Genomic DNA, 17581 nt, shown 5'->3' on the forward strand with positions numbered 1-17581 from the left:
GGGTGATAAAAGAAATGGAAATAAATTTGAATGAATAGAATGGAAATGAAAATAAGAATGAATTTAATAGACAGAGTTACAGTACAAGAAGCAGAGGTTTGGCATATGACAGGGAAAGTCCTGGCCAAAGGCATTTAAAGAGAAAGGGTCTGTCATTGAAAAGACTCTCTGCAGGTTAGTGTGATCTAGGAACAAATGAGATCTATCGAGATACAACTTACCATCTCTGAAAATCTCGAGGCAGGCAGGCTGGCTTTCTTTTAGGTAGGGCTGGCACTCAAGAAGCATTCTGGGGTAGCTGACCTCATCAGTGAGAACTTGGAACCTGAAGTACAGATACAGCAGGACCTTCAAGGTTTTTTTACCTCTAATAGCCCCAAACTATACTTTTCTATTAACCTTACTTGGACATTTAGCCGAGTGTGGTAAGGTGACTTGAAATATGACTGCCACTAGCAGGAAGGAATACAAATTGGAGAAATGGCCACGATATGTAGAGTACAATTCCAAGGACACTCTGGTGATGCCTCATCTGGAGTCCTGTGTGCAGTTTTGGCCTCCAGGACTACAAAAGGACATAGTGGCATTAGAAAAAGTCCAGAGAAGAGAAACTAGGCTGATTCCAGGGCTACAGGGGTTGAATTATGAGGAAAGATGAAAAGAGCTGAGCCTTTACGGTTTAAGCAAAAGAAGATTAAGAGGAGATATGACTGAAATGTTTAAAATTATAAAGGGGATTAGTCCAGTGGATCAAGACTGTTATTTTAAAATGAGTTCATCAAGAATACGGGGACACAGCTGGACAAGTGTTAAGGGTGAAATTCACACAAACATCAGGAAGTTTTTATTCACACCAAGAACTAGAGACATATGGAATAAGTGACCAAGTAGTGTGGCACACAGTAGGAATTTAGGGACTTTCAGAACTCGAATTGATGCTTTTTTGGAAGAAATAAGTCGATATGAGTGGTAAGCTTTTGTTGGGCTGAATGACCTGCCCTTGTCCAGATTGTTCTAATGTTCCAAAACAGGCAAGTGGTGCAGATCGGGTAGTGACATCATCATCCAACATTGGCCGCTACAACTCTGTGCTGTCACAATGGCCTTGCAAAGCATCATAGGGCACTGGGTGGGAAAAAAAAGTTTGTCTAAATTGGCTGCACTTCTGATTTACAGTAACAAATTTGGTGCACAAGGTCAAAACAAAAGATTTGCTGTGAAATATGCTACTCACCATCATACCAGTTAACACCTAACACCAGGAACACCTAATCTGTGATCGATAGATAGATTAGATAGAAAGTTAGATAGACGACATCTAATTTAAAACCTGCTTCATATTTTCTTCTGATCGAAAGTTTAATCATAGATAAAGGAGGCTCTTACGATAAATGTATTAGGGTGTGAGGTACAAAAAACATAAAACGGTGCAAACGTCGCTTCGGAATAGTTCAGGTATTACAATTTGGTCACGTAGGCACAACAGATAGGAAAAAAAAGGCCATGTGCTCCTTGGTTACTCTCTCAGGTGGGCGTTAGCATATCATAATCTCTTGGACCAATAGTGTTTAGAGTTTTCCACATTCGACTTATACAACTGACCCCCTCCGCTGGTTCCATGCCCGTCTTCTCGGAACAGATGGGTCTGCTCGTATGTCCGACACCTCCATTGACTTTGGGACTTCCCTCTGCCCCCTTAGAGGACGGCCAGCAACCAGACGTAAACGTCCTGCCTCACGTCCTCCCTTATTGGAGGAACCGGCATTCACTCCTCGATTCCTCCTCTTTCTCTGGGATGCCATGACAGTTTGGGTCTGCGCATGGCAAACGCACAGATCGTGTCCCATCTGCGTCCCTATGGAACGACGTGAGACCGCTGCAGGCTCAGGACGTAGGGTGCTAGGACCCAGGGCACTCATCAGCCCCCATCCTGCCAGCCCTCGCGGTCTTTCTCCCCTCACCGCGCGCATAGCACTCACTGTCGCATCCACTGTCAGAGAACTCCCTACTCAGTTCCGATCATTTGCATCACGGGCCTTTTTGGTGGGCTGTCCCTTATGCTTTACATGGTCGGTTCTACTCACCGTCCCTGCGGTACCGCTCAGGCCGAAGGATCCAGCATCACGCCGTTCTGTCCTTCCTCTCCAGCATCTGCAACTCTGCACGGAGGGCACTCAGCACCTGTGAAAGTGACTCTGCTGGCTGAAGGCAGACCTTCAGCTCACAGAGAGCCGCTGACAAAGACAGGAAGTTAGCCAATGGTGTGCTTACATGTCCGTCAGCGACACACACCGGCTGCTTCCTGTGGGCCCCTTCTTCCAGCCCAATCGGGTCCTCCCCTGGCCCGAGATGGACATTCTTTGGTCCCACCTCTATCCAGTCAACGGTAAGCATGCAAGACACACGTGCCTGTCTTGGTGAGAGACTTCCGTCCCGTGGCCATTTTGTATCCCTTCTTCGTGGTGCAGTGGTGTGCTTGGGCTTTCTCGAGCTGCAGCGGCTCCTTCTCTGAAGCTCCCGCAGCTGCTGCTGCTCTGCTGGAGCCCCGCAAACTGGCATGCGCTCTCCACCGACACGGATCCGGGCAGTCCCTGCCTTGCAAACACGAAACACACGTGGCCTCCCCAGGGCCGGTTGCCGGCAAGCAGGGAACTTACCTCCCGGATCCCATCTGTCCGAGGAAACGTCCTCAGCGTGGCCTCACTAGGCGACATGCTGTTCCAGGTGCCTCCAGCAACGGCGCACTCGTAGGAGGCTGCTGCACTCTTGCACCGCCCGTTGTCCTTCTCCCACACCAGGGGAAAATGATCCGTTTGCGGACTGGTGGTGGTCCGTGGGGTAGGTCTCTCTCCCAGGGCTGTGGGCACTCTGCTCCCACGGCACATGTGTGGGCGCACCTGCTGCTCCGGGCCATCCACAAAATTATATTTTCTGGGTCCCTGCATTGTAACAGGCAGACAGTCCCATCTGGGATGCCATTGTGGTAGATAGATAGATTATGTCCTGGACACAGACAGGCAGACACGTTGATATCACCCAACACATGTTTATTTACAACCATATTTACAAGGGCACAACCCCAAAAGTCCAAAGTCCTGGCCAACACAAAAATGCCTCACGTTTTCTTCAGGCCACCTCCTTGCCTCCTCCAGAGACCTCGTCCTCTTCCACCCGACTCTAGCCCTCATATCAAGGGAGGCTTTTATAATCCCCCAGATGTGCTCCAGGTGTGTCCTGGCAATCTTCCACCAACACGTCCCAGAGTGGTAGAAGTGAAGGGTGCATCTCCGGAAGCACTCCTGGTGTCCCTGCTCCTCTTCCCCCCAGCACTTCCGGGTGTGGCGGAAATGCTGAGGTCCAGGGCTCCAAAGGCGTAGGGGCCCCCCCTGGCGGTGACCACGGGTCCCTACAAGGTTGAGCTTCAAAGCTCTGTACCCGTGGCCCCCAAAGGTACCAGGGTGGTCGGCCTCCACATAGTCTAGGGAAGGCATAAGCCCTCCTCTGGTCCTCTTGGGCATCCCGGACTGGGTCATCCCCGCAGCCATCTCGGACAATAGATAGATATGAAAGGCACTATATAATAGATAGATAGATAGATAGATAGATAGATAGATAGATAGATAGATAGATAGATAGATAGATAGATAGATAGATAGATAGATAGATAATGTGAAAGGTACTATATAATAGATAGATAGATAGATAGATAGATAGATAGATAGATAGATAGATAGATAGATAGATAGATAGATATGAAATGCACAAAATAATAGACATTCACTTTATATTGTGAACAGAATTTTCTAATACTTTTCAGTACTTCCTGATATCCTTATTTTATAATATTTTTAGCTGTTAACAAAATTTCAAGCCCCGCACCTAATGCTGCACTTTTTCATGAAATCATTTTGACATGTGGGTGTGGAACATAATCGTGTTAAAAGTACGGCTGTCAGTCACTGGCATAACTGAAATACTTCTGTGCAGGCAAATGTTAGGGCGAGATTTCTCTGATTAGAATCATTCAATGCAAAGTTCATGGAGATGATTGCTTTTGAGGAGCATAGTTTCTGACAAAGAAGCAAAAATGAAAAGAAAAAGTGGTGTTTATGATAAAGTTTGATGTTTTGAGGATGATAATGTCAAAATGACACGTTTAAACAAGAGTTTTTAACTGTCTTCAAACGTCGTGTTTGTGAGCCTTGAAAAACTTTGTTGCTATGGCAATGAAAAGGTTTCAGGGAGTGAAATCTCATAGTTCCAATCAGCCGCCTGAAGACATTTTTAATCTCCCACGTCAAAGGTTTTCGAAAACCTGCTTGGACTAGTTAAGCTGCTGGGAATTTGTTTTAAAATAATAAATAAATAAATAGATGTTGACAGTCACCAGATGAACATTATTTCATTGTCCTATGAATTAAATTTCTATATAATTGTTCTTTCTATATATATATATCTCCACTATATGTAACGTTTATTTGTGAGAATATAACAAACTAAGAATGTTAAATTCTACATGTAATTTGGCCCGCGTGTATGCACTCTCAACGTTGTCCAATGTAATGTTTCAATTACTTAGTCCTGGTGCATTTAACACACAGTAAGCGCATGAAAAAAGTAACTCTTTACTGCAGAGCCCACCTATAGTCAGGGAGCTACCATGAGGGCGTTATGAGAGTGCACTCAGAGGCCCATGATGACAGGGGACTTTTCACCAAATGATGAAACAATCGAATGTTTGTGTGATGAAATCACCAAGGGGGACGGACGGACACGCTCCCCCCCAGGCCCACTTGATGATACGATTGAGTGTCCACACGCCAAAAGCTAGAGATGGAATTATTGTGCTTTAATAAACAACTGGGTGTTCACGTTGTGTATCAACTCTCAGTTGAGGAGCTCTGTCACCCAGAGGCCCATGAGGGTCTTAATCTGGGTGTGCCTATAGTGCATCTATTTGTCACACGCTGCTGCATAACAAGACAATAGTAAACCAAATGAAGCCCTTTGCTGAGATCTATGCAACTGTAGCACTGATCATCTAGAAGCACTGTACAGTGCCATGTAACTATAAGTACAGTTTATGCTTAAAATGTGCAACACTTCCATTCCCTCGTCTTGTCTTTATAGTAAACTGAAGCCCATAGGAAGGTGCGTAATAACATTTACACAAGAATTGCATTTTTCAATAACCAAGACAAATGTCACAAGGAACTACTGTACATACAAATCATTAGACACAGGTTGGTCATTTAGATAAGTTGCTCAATAAAGATAAGAGGGTCACTTCAGTCACTGCTAAGACAATGTCACATAACCTGACTTCTAGTTTGAGGGGATGTTAAACTTGCCGGCTGCAGCCGCTTTTGTTATTACATGAAAATGACACATTACAGGACTAGAAATCAAGGAAATTAATTGCATAATGACTTTCAGGCATTTTTCCAAAGAATTTTGTGTGCTCACCTTTTTCTGACAGCTAATGAAATGCTGCTTTGCAGAGCTGCTGCCAACATGAATGTTTTACAGGTATGGCAAATTCAATCACAGTCTTGGACCTTTTTTCATTTTTCCATTCTGTCTTGGTATGTAAAACAAGGTACATCATACAGATGAGACTCTTTTCTATTTGTGATGTCCAAAACCTCAGCATTCCTTATTCCCCTTCTCTGCATTATATGCATTGTACTTCCAGCTGACAGCTCATTGGTTCTTACCTCCCGCACACACAAGCCTGCACCTATGACTGACCTGCTTGATCGGGTCAGGCGAGTCTCAGACTGACTGGACTGAGTCGCTGGGTATGTCACACTATACGACTGCAGTTGACTTGTTAAGTCAGTGGATAACTGATGTTATATATTATCTAAAATTGGAAAAAATCAAATTCTCACTTAGAGGATCTGTGCAGAACTTCTTCAGAACTTGGCAGGATCAAATCAATAACATTTTAGAATAAGCATTTAAATTGAGGAAGCGGATTCTGTTTCCTTTTTTATCTATCTATCTATCTATCTATCTATCTATCTATCTATCTATCTATCTATCTATCTATCTATCTATCTATTATATAGTACCTTTCATATTTATCTATCTATCTATTATACTGTATAGTGCCTTTCATAACTATCTATCTATCTATCTATTATATAGTGCCTTTCATATTTATCTATCTATCTATCTATTGTAATAGAATAAGATGCTTCTCGCACTCTTGTACCCTCAGACTATACGTCAGACACCAGGTAAAAGTCCAAAGATGATATTTATTATAATAATAAAGTGCACAAAGCACGCTCCTCTCCACAATTCTCAATAAATTACAATAAACCACAATAATAAACAATCCTCCACTCCCAGACGCTTAGCCACCCTGCCTCCCAACTCAGCTCATCGTCTGGGCGCATCCACAGTCCTTTTATACTCCCTGACCCGGAGGTGTTCCTGCCCAACAGTCCACAAGTCCTTATTCCTTCCGGGTCAGGGTAAATAGTCATTTTCTTCAACCCGGGAGCACGTCGTTTCTTCCTGTCACGTGACCGTGACGCACTCCCGGGTTATAGGGCACATAAGAGCCTACGAGCCCCCCTACAGCGACGCCTGGTGGCCCCCAAGGTATCCAGCAGGGCTGTGTACAAACACTACATAGTCCATGATACCCTGCTGGAACTCGGGGCATGATCATGCTGTCGGGAGAGCTCCTCCTGGCGGCCAGGGGTTGAGGGCCGGAGTGAAATGCCGGCAATCCACCACACTATCTATCTATCTATTATATAGTGCCTTTCATATCTATCTATCTATCTATCTATCTATCTATCTATCTATCTATCTATCTATCTATCTATCTATCTATCTATCTATCTATCTATTTATCTATCTATCTAAAGTTTTATACTTTTGGCGTAGCTCATCGGTGGGGTTTGATTTGTTTCGAACTTAGTTTTGTAAAATTTGACTTGCTTGTATGGAGTCTTATTTTATTTTCATAAATTCAATCAAATAAAAAATTATTATTATTTTGTAATTTGAAAGCAATTTCAGGGGACAGTTCAGGTTCCATTGCTCCCAGGCCAAGTCATAGGGTAGTATTACACTGTGTGTGTACACGTGTTGTCCTCGACCTGTAGTAAGAATAAGAAGTCAGACAAAATGTTGGGGTGCCAACCAGGCCAACCCATTTACTTCAATTACGTATGAAACAAAATAACAAGATGGCACCAAATATAACAGAAATAAATGTAGCTGTCAGCTATCATAATGTTCTGCACTTCATAACCAGAAAAGGCAATGTAAGCTGAGCAGCACTGTGGTGCAGCAGCTCGAGAGGCTGCCTCCTCGTGGCTCCCCCAGACTGTATTCAGATGACTGCCTGTCACTTTCGGTGTGCAGATTGCCCCTTGTACTCTACTGTTCATCCCACATATGAGGTAAGTTAAACTGCTCCCTATGAGTGAGTGTGGATCCGCACATGGCTGTACTCTGTGATGGACTGGACTATAGTCATGATCGTTCCTTGCATTCTGCCCAGTGCTGCTTGGATGACACCCTCCCCAATCCCGCCCCACACCTGACCCCAAACTAGACTGAGCAAGTTTTATTAATGTGTGGGTAAAACGTAGTACATACAGTACATACATTAATTCTCAAGCTCATTTAATACAATTCAGGGTCACTGGAAGACCAGAGTGTATCCTGGCAGTACTGGGCACAACGCAGGAAACAGCCCTGATTTAAGTTGCCAGCCGATCACAGGGCATGTGCGGGCATGGACTAACTTAGAATCATAAATTAGCCTAACCTGCACATCTGTGAAGATGTGGGTGCAAAACTAGAAGACCTGAAGGGAAATCTCAGCCAGACGCTGAGGATGGCCTTCGACATCAGCCTGCTGAGTCTGTGAAACTGAAGCACTTAACCATTATGGGCACCACAGACGATGTCGATGATGATACCAATCACAGTAATAGCATCAACAACAACAGTTCAAACTTGAAAAAAGGCGCTCCCTCTGGAAACCTTACAACTGCAATATATATATTTTTTTTGTGAAATCATGAGGTAGAGCCACTGTATGTGAGTCATGTTCATAGGCCACCTGGGAAAAAAATAACTTAATTGCATCTGCTGTGTATGTTATTTTAGAATCTATAATCATACTCTATAAAAATAAATAACACTGTTATAATAACTTTCAATTGTCTATGCCTTGATCAAACCCCCTCAAGCCTTTGCTCCGGGGATTGAAATGTTAGCAGCTAAAAACTCAAAAGTCTTCCCGTCAAAGAAGTTTCTTCTAATGTTCCTGGTGTGGTTTAAATTTAACACAACGGCTTCCTTTTTCTGTTCCAATAATAAGAACAGGGCCCCAAGGAGTGCACTAATCACCATTAATATCCAGGTGTTATTATCTTAGAGCAGATACCTGATCTTGTGGTTGCCAAAAAGTCCTCAGAATCGTGTGAAGTGTAAGCTTTCTATATTAAGGAATTATTTCTTGGCACAAAAAAAAAAAAAAACATGCAGCACCTTCTCATATGTTTAGCCATATGACTAATTTTGAGATAAAGAATAAATTAGGGTGCAACGTTATAAACATTCTAAAACGACGTGATTTTGATCATCCTGCAGGTTTGGCTTTTTCTTTTGTTAATTTTATAGTATTATGAACACTAATCTTGACTGCATATCTAATTTAATCAAAAAATAATCTGCTGAAAAGCAGTTGGCAAAATAATGCAAATCATCCCAAATATTTTTTTTAATCTTTATATCTAATCCCATTAATTCCATAATAAGTGTCTGAATTATCTAGCTAGGGTGAATCTCATTATTTTTGATTCTTACAATTTTATTATGATTGCTTTACTGTTAATCTAAAATTTAAAAGCTTGAATTGCCTGAAATCATGAACTGCCTATCTAATTGTTTTCCCCACCTTCATCAAGATGCCTGCTGTATTTATGAGCAAGCAGAATGTATAAAAGAAAATCTCGAGACAAGACTATTGCCAAGAGAATTTTTTCCAAGTCCCGTCCTCCACTCAACCATTTCCGGTTAACAGCCCACGCCCAGAGTCCTCTCACCTCTCATTCGTGTGAATGCTTTTGTCAGACACAGTTCCTGCGCTCTCAACTCTTTTAAATTTTTACGTTTTCCTCACTTTAAGTTCCCAATAAAAGAAGACTTATTATGTCCAAATCTTTTTCAACAGATTATCAACAGAAGAAATAAGTACACGGGTAATCCTAGCACTGAGAAACGATGAAGTCAAACAAATTAACTCGAAAATTGTTGATCGGTTACACGGCAAATTGGTTAAATGTGTTTCAATAGACTATGCTGAAACAGTTTAATGATGGTGCGGAAGTTGAAAACTCTAACTTACAACATCCCGTAGAAAATCTACAACCGTTAACACAATCTGGTCATCCACCGGCTGAATTATTGTTGAAAGAAAGATGTATCGTAATGTCATGAGTGATGGGCTATGCAGTAGGACAAGATTAGTTGTATCCAAAATTGGCCGAACAATTCTGACATGTAAACTTGTAACAGGCGACAAGAAAGGTAATGCAGTACACCTTTCGCGGATAACATTAGACACCAAAGAAGATCTTGATATGCCATTCATATTAAAATGTTTACAGTTTCCTGTTAGAACAGCTTTTGCTATGACAATTAACAAATCACAGGGACAAACATTCGAAAATGTAAGTTTATTTATTAGAGAGAAAGAAATGAAAATTCACTCACGAGCAATTATGCGTTGTCTTGTCACGATGTAACTCCAAACACGAAGTCAAAATTCAAAGCGATATTGACGAAAAGTTAATTCCAAATATTGTTTTTACTGAAGTTTTACGGTAAAAGTGTACGTTTTAAAAGTATTTGCGTGCTAAATTCAAAGCCAAACAGAATGAAAACGTATACGTATGAATACCTCTAACGCAACATGAAACATAAGTTTCTTTCAATTTATTGAGTTTTACTATTGTTTAATAAGGTTAATTACTTGCTGTAATGTAAAATAGTTAGTTCTATTATGCATATGTAACAATTCCCATGTAAATAACAATCTGTTTAAATTGTACATCCGCTTCCCCATACGCGAGCGGCAGAGCCGTGAAGTGGCTAGCGCATAGAGTCCGCACGAGGGTTGGCGAACGAAGCAAGCAGGGGTCTGAGCCCTCTAGTTTATATAAATCTACAAAAAATGGAGCTTAAAGGTGTTACTTTAATATACAGGGCCTTCCGAAAGTATTCTGTTCTGTGTAGCCTTGTGCTAAAATCATTTCAATTTGTTTTATTTCCTCATCAAGTAGCCCCCAATACCACAGAATGACAAAGCATAAAAGGGATTTTAGATTTTTTTGCAAATGTATTTATAATTTTAAAAAATCGTAAAGATTATATTGACACAAATATTCAAGTATAGGTAGAAGGAGACTGTTAACATATAATGATATTTACAGTGGCTTCCATACCCTATAAGGGACAGTATTACCTTGTACAGTGAAGAATAAATAAAATAATATGAGGGGATACCCACATCTAGACTTAGCGAGGTGTAGCACACTCACAGTATTCGGTGGCAGTCTGCTAAGTGGCGTTGCTCTGTATTGTTCGTGCAGCATTCCGTGTTCGTTGGTGTTGGTTGCTTGGTGCTTTTTGTGATGGGTGATCATAAAGAACAACGAGTCTACATTAAATTTTGTTTTCTCTTAGGGAAAAAAACTACTGAAACTGTAGCGATGCTTCTAAAGAGGATTCTTAAGTAAAACACAGGTCTACGAGTGGTGTTTGTGTTTCAAACGAGGGGAAATGTCACTTGATCTTGCTCAGGGCGACTTTTTCTTGTTCCCGCATATGAAAAATAACTCAAAGGAAAACGTTTTTTGTACCATGGAAGAAGTCAAAGAAAAAACGCTGCAGGCATTGGACAACGTTTCTCTTCAGCAATTCCAAAAATGTTCTCTTAAGACAGACAAGTGTGCAAATTCGGCAATGCTTTTCAATGGGAAATTTAGAGATTTCATAAATGTGTACATCACGCTGTATTCGAGATGTTTGCGATAAAAATTAAATCAGCAAACTATTTTGCACTTGAAATCACACAAAATGTTTCTTGGTTTTAAGATCGATGAGTTCACAAATTCACCAGTTCTTTTCAATGGGAATTTTTGAAATTTTACAAACATGTACAACATTCTGTATATGAGATATTGTGACAAAAATTAAACCAGTTAACAGAGTTTGCAAATTTGACAATGTTTATAAATTCACCAATGCTATTGATTTTCAAATTTCAATAATGTGTACATTGCACTGTATTCAAGATATCCATCTCTATCCTAACTACAGGGTCACAGGGGTCTGCTGGAGCCAATCCCAGCCAACACAGGGCACAAGGCAGGAAACAAACCCCGGGCAGGGCACCAGCCCACCTCAAGGTGCACACACACCCACACACTAGGGACAATTTAGGATCGCCAATTCACCTAATCTGCATGTCTTTGGACTGTGGGAGGAAACCAGAGTACCCAAAGCAAACCCACACAGACATGGGGAGAACATGCAAACTCCATGCAGGGAGGACCCAGAAGGCGAACCAGGGTCTCTGTACTATGAGGCAGCAGTGCTACCCACTGCGCCACCGTGCTGCCGTATTCAAGATATCGAATACCAAAATTGAACTTTCCCAACATATTTCTTTGAAGAGGAATAAACTTGGTCCACTGAGAGACAAGTTGTTAAATGCAGAAATAGGATGAATAGACAGACAGACAGACATGCTATTGTAGTAGGTGCTTTTTGCTTTTATAGATCAGAAAGCCATATAGCTCCTTTCACAGGAAGAAGTACAAAGTCACTGCATAAAACTGAGGAGAAGGTAGGCATAGTGACGGTGTAAATATTAGTGTTCAAACACACAAGAGTCAGAATAATCAAAGAAGAGCATTTAAGAGTTGGATTGTGCCCACCAATCCAAATACCAGGAGTTCTATGGCATGCAGCTCTATTCCATGTCCAAATGTCAAATGCCCTCTCTTCTAATTTTGAAAGTTGTGTAGACTTTTCATCTGATTTCTTTTTGTTTTTTTTGTAGGACAGTTGCCCATGAGGTCGTTGACGCTGGCCCTGGTGTTTTTGATCATTGTCCAAGCTGTGGAGCAGATAAAGGGTGATGCCAAGGCCGGAGAGGAACAGCACACCCTGGATAATTTGGACATTCCACCAATTGGGATGGCAACAATGGCACAGCAAAATGAAAGGACTGCTTTTGCCTCCCAGCTCCATCACAGCCAACACGAAAGCCATACTCAAAGAGAAAAGCAGCCACAGAGCTGGAGTCCTGACCCCCTCACAAACACAGTCACTACGGTGGACCCCAGACTCTTTACCAAGAGACGATACCGTTCGCCAAGGGTGCTCTTCAGTTCCCAACCTCCAGAAGATGATGAAGCCATAGACGATGTCCCTGGGATGCCAGGGTCAAGAGTAAAGCGTCATGCAACTCCAGCTTTGCACCGTGGAGAGTATTCAGTGTGTGATAGCATTAGCACCTGGGTGGGGGACAAAACCCGAGCTACAGACATCAAGGGGCAAGAGGTGAGTGTCCTGGCAGAGGTGAACATCAACAACACCATCATCAAACAGTACTTCTTTGAAACGACATGTAAAATCAAGCAGGGACAGCAGTCGGGATGCCGGGGAATCGACAGCAAGCATTGGAATTCCCGTTGCAACAACACTCACACCTTTGTTCGGGCTCTGACAGTGGAAAACAAACTGGTGGCCTGGCGATTTATCCGCATCAACACAGCTTGTGTTTGTGTGCTCAGCAGAAAGTCCTGGAGACACTGGCCAATCCATTGACCAATAGTCACTTGTACATCTGGACCTACATCCAAACACTTTTTGCTCTATAGCCTGCCTAAAGAAACATCGATTTGAGACCAGAATTGACTTCTTATTTTCTGTTTGACCAAAAATCCTTCTCCATGACCCTTGCCCTACCTCAGTCTGTAAATTATTGTGTCAAGATGTTTTAAGTTATAAGAGCTGCATGTTGTATTTATAGTTTATATGTTCACAAATTTACTGAAAGGAAAAAAAACAAAAAAAACAAACCAACAGAACAGAGCTTTTTGTTATTTATTAAAAACTTGTGTACAAGCTTCAGGTGTTACTGGTGTTTTTGCTTTGTGACGTGTGAGTCCCTGACTTGCACCCCAAAACACGAGGCTGAGTCTCAGTACATCAAGCAAAACCAGCTTTATTCAGCTTGAAACAGGAACAGCACACTTATTTATTGTGGCGTGATCTGCCACTCTCTACACAGACACAGCAGTCAGGCAGGGCTGTGACCAGGTTAGTGGCCAAGAAATACTGTGCCCTGCATTTACAATGCATCACCCATCGATGACAGGAGTTTAGTGTGACCATGATAAGCTCATACAGTGGCACCTTGGTTTGCGAGCATAATTCATTTCGGAAACGTGCTTGTAGTCCAAATTTCCCTATAAGAAATAATGGACACTCAGATGATTCGTTCCACAACCTAAAAATATTCATATAAAAATGATTAATACTAAATATAAAGTAAAAATACATAAACCAAATTAAACTGCACTTTACCTTCGAAAAGAATTGTTCCGCACACACACATGGTCACAATGCTTTAATATACTTGTACGAATGTGGACTATACGAGTGAGGCACACCGACTGAGACCAAGCATGGCAGACAGTTACCCACAATCCTGCAGTGAGAGAGAGAGAGAGAAGAACGATTGGCTCAGTTGTGATCACAACTCGGCAGACAAAGCATTTACTGTTGGGTTTTTTAGAGATCGAAACTTTTAGTCTCTTTCAGGCGCGATCCAGGCACACTGTCAAACCCGGTCGCCACAGCTCCACCTCTTGATCAAAAGAACACAAAAATCTTCCTCCTCAAAGGAAGCCCCAACCAAAGCAGGGAATGTCTAGGAGAGAAGGGACAAGACAGTGAAATACTAGGACAGACGCAGTATGGTCTTTTAAATGTTCGAAGCCCTGCCCTGCAGATCACACAGCACAGTAGCAAACAGCAGGCCAGCAGCTGATCCCACAAAGAGGAGATGAAAAGCTGTGTTTGTTTCCCATTGTATCACTGTTTAAGAGGGGGTATCGGAGGAGCAGCCACATCCCCTTGGGGCCGTATTCACAATACGTACTACTTGTATTGCAAGATCTCACTTATTTATCAAGTTAAAATTTATTTTAAATATTTGCCCATGTTGCAAAACACTTGAATACCAAATTACTCTCAATCCAAGGTTTAACTGTAGTTGGTTCCGTAGCACTTCGCTGAAGCATTGTGAGCCTGCGGTTGTCCCGGCAATGGGCAAGCAGTGTTCCAGTCTTCTGTGCTATTTTCGTACTGTGCTTTATGGACGTGTTGTCGTGTTTTGGGGGGTTGGTTTGGTGATGATCATCAACTGCACTAATGAATGAAATGACCAACCACCTGCAAGTGGCTCTGCTTTACCACACTGGAATCTTTGTCAGAATGGTTCTTTCTGTCCTTCAGGTTTCGTGCGAAACTTCCATGTTCCATCTGCTTTCAAAAGTACTCAAGTCCTTAACATAAAAGTACATTTTAGAATAATGAGACTGGAGAACAAAATACAATTATTTCATTTGTAAACAACACACAATTTTTTATTTTTGCTACAGAAATGCACTACAGAATAATGAATCGTGTAAATGCAAACCTGCCTTTGATCAGCACAAACAGTAACAGCAGTCTGTGCCACAGTGTGCCATGACCTGAAGTGTGTCATGTGTGTGTTTGTGGATATGACTTACATTGTGCCTCCCTTACTGGGATACCTGGTAGTGATGGGCGATTCATGAACAATGTGTTCTTTTTGAATAACAGGGTCGCTGGTGATTCAACATCCTTAACATCAGTGCCTCAAGGACAGCTCCGTAGCTGCTCTGCTACATTTGGTAAACTGTACACCAAGGGCAAAGCAATTGGTTGTCCTCTGCAGTGTCAGGCTTCCCACATAACATGCTTGTTGCACAATGTTAAGAACATTTAACATCAGGATTTGACCTGCTCTTCCTTCCTCACACTCTCCTGGTCTGCCACAGCAGTGATTCTGAGCTGCTGGTATTCTTCTAATCTGTTACATAGGTGCTAAAGCAGGATGATTGCCCCGTGTTGCAGCTCCTATCTTGTGTGCTTTAGCGATGAAGTAGAAGCTCCAATTTTGAATGAAGTCTTGAGACTCATCCTGCCGTCATTATGCAGTAATGAAGTAACTGCATTTTCCTTGAAAACTCAAACTCGTGTTCCTGTCCCTCATGCAACTAATTCTGTGAACCAAGCTTGACAATACCTGTTTAAAAAACAGCACTTCTTAAACTGCAAAAAACTACTTCCTTTGAAAATGAGATGTTAGGTGTAACTTTTTTTTCAGTGCAAACTAACATCATTCCTCACTTTTTTTGTTCATTGCAAAGAAAACTTTTCTAGGCATAATGAAAATCGCAGTATCCACACACAACACAATTATCCATTAGATGGAGCACTGACTCAGAGTTTGGCTTTGTGTATGATGTTGCACCTACACTCTTGCAGAGACTGCCCGAGACCAGAAATTTTGCAACAGACTGTTACTTTATTTGGGTCTATCCTGATATCAATTCAGATTCTTCAAAGAGTATCAGCAGCCCGGTAGCGGACTAAAACCCAGCTAAGATTCACACCGTCGATATGACGATGATTTATTTATTTTTTTGGTAGGGATCCCGGGAACGCACCCAGCCTTGGCCCGACTCACACATGCTACCTCACAGTGACAAAAAAGCAACTGGTAATAAAACAGAAATTAAAGAATGTATTAAACAATAATAAATGAAATATATGCAAACTACCCCAGTTCCCCTTCCAGCGATATACAATAAACACAAATTTAACAATAACAAACCACTAACAAAAACCACACACTATGAAGTCCATGAAAATGGCAACTGATGAAATAAAATAATAGAGGTAGATAGTCCAGAGATCATCACACTTTATATGAATGTAAAGACAGTCCTGCCAGTATTTCCTGATGAGATGATGACGTGTGAAAGGGATCAGGAGTGGTCTTTTCTTCACAGGATGACAACAAATCCCCAGACAGTCCATACTGCTATTGAATTGCTCTCATATGACAACCATTTCAGAACCTTTCCTGCACGGACCTCACGGTTCAGAAACAGTTTCATCCCAAGAACTCTGAACGTACTCAATCAGTCCATCAAGTTCTCCTTGTAGAACTGTTTGTGCTTATTAGTATAATTACCTCACTGTAAACTTGCACTATAGTTATAATATTGCACAACCTGAACCACTTTATAAAGTGCGTATTTACATATGATGACGATATCATTTTTGAGCTAAAATTCAGCAAAATATGTTTATTACATTATACAGGTAAATTATTCAGGAATTGTTCCTGCCTCGTGCTGTATTCTTGCTGGTGCTGATGCGACACTGGAAGGAAGGATAGATAGAATAATTAAACATCTACTACAAATATATTTCGATGTTTCTTAAAAGTTTTAAAGAATCAGCATTCTAAGCTTACAGATGGCTTAACGTCTATTACAGAGCTGATTGTGTGGCAATTGGGTATTTGGAGAAAGAAAAGTAAGGACAGGAATTGGAGGTTAGTATGTTTGAAAGAGACAGTACTGCTACAAATAAAGTATTTTATCGAAGGTAGCACACGGCGCAGCAAGCATCTTATGTGAGACATGAACAATCACTGCGCCACCGTGTTCACATGTTTAATAACATGCTTTAACTCCTGTCATCATGAAAATTATATCACGTATACATCTCAGTATTTTAATTATTCAGAGAGCTGTAATATCACAAATGTAATGGATTCTGTGTCCAGTCAGAAGAAGAGAAAGCCCGTTTAAGAATAACGTAGTGATTCACACACTCAGAGCACATAGAAGATCAAATACAAAACAAAGCATTTAACATGCTACTTTAGTTATGATGGGATTGAGAAACTAGTAAATTAAACAATTTTAAGATTAAGTTTATGATGTTCTACTTTAATGACAAAATAAACTATGTGATTAAGGTGGAAATTTTAAGATTAAAGTTGACATTTCGTGCTTTTTCCCCAGTGTGTGCCTTTTTCTTTCTCTGTACTCTAATAAGCTTTCATATGACACTCAGACGGTGGGCTACGACTCGCCTTTTCACGGCGACTTTGATATCTGACAACTTCTTCTTTATTTTAGGCACTGTGAACATGAGCTTTCGAGTTTCTCCGACATGCTATGTCACTCGATCAACTTTCTTTTGTTGTTTATATCACTGTTTAAATCAACAAAAAGTACATTTTTCTTTGCCTCCACTAGGTATTCGCTGAAATTTTTCTATTTTCCCTCTTGCTTTTCCCATTGCCTTTTCACAGAGGGCTGAGCTTAAGGGATATTTATATTGATTTGCATATTCAAAGAGGCATAATTCTGGGAGGAGACGGGGCGGGACAGCAGGCGCATGCACATGCATATGCATT

General features: G+C 41.5%; 1 protein-coding gene across 2 annotated transcripts in view; it reads left to right on the top strand.

Annotated features, from left to right (window-relative positions):
* ngfb (nerve growth factor b (beta polypeptide)) overlaps positions 1-13232 on the top strand; it is a 70123-nt gene extending 56891 nt beyond the window's left edge. For both annotated transcript variants that reach the window (XM_039749343.1, XM_039749342.1), the window contains one exon: positions 12107-13232. In XM_039749343.1, coding sequence (XP_039605277.1) covers positions 12118-12876 — 759 coding nt within the window. In that variant the 5' untranslated portion in view covers positions 12107-12117 and the 3' untranslated portion in view covers positions 12877-13232. The remainder of the gene's footprint in view (positions 1-12106) is intronic.
* Positions 13233-17581: the final 4349 nt, after the last annotated feature.

The sequence above is a fragment of the Polypterus senegalus genome, chromosome 3 (assembly GCF_016835505.1).
Source record: "Polypterus senegalus isolate Bchr_013 chromosome 3, ASM1683550v1, whole genome shotgun sequence".
Taxonomy (NCBI): Eukaryota; Metazoa; Chordata; class Cladistia; order Polypteriformes; family Polypteridae; genus Polypterus; species Polypterus senegalus.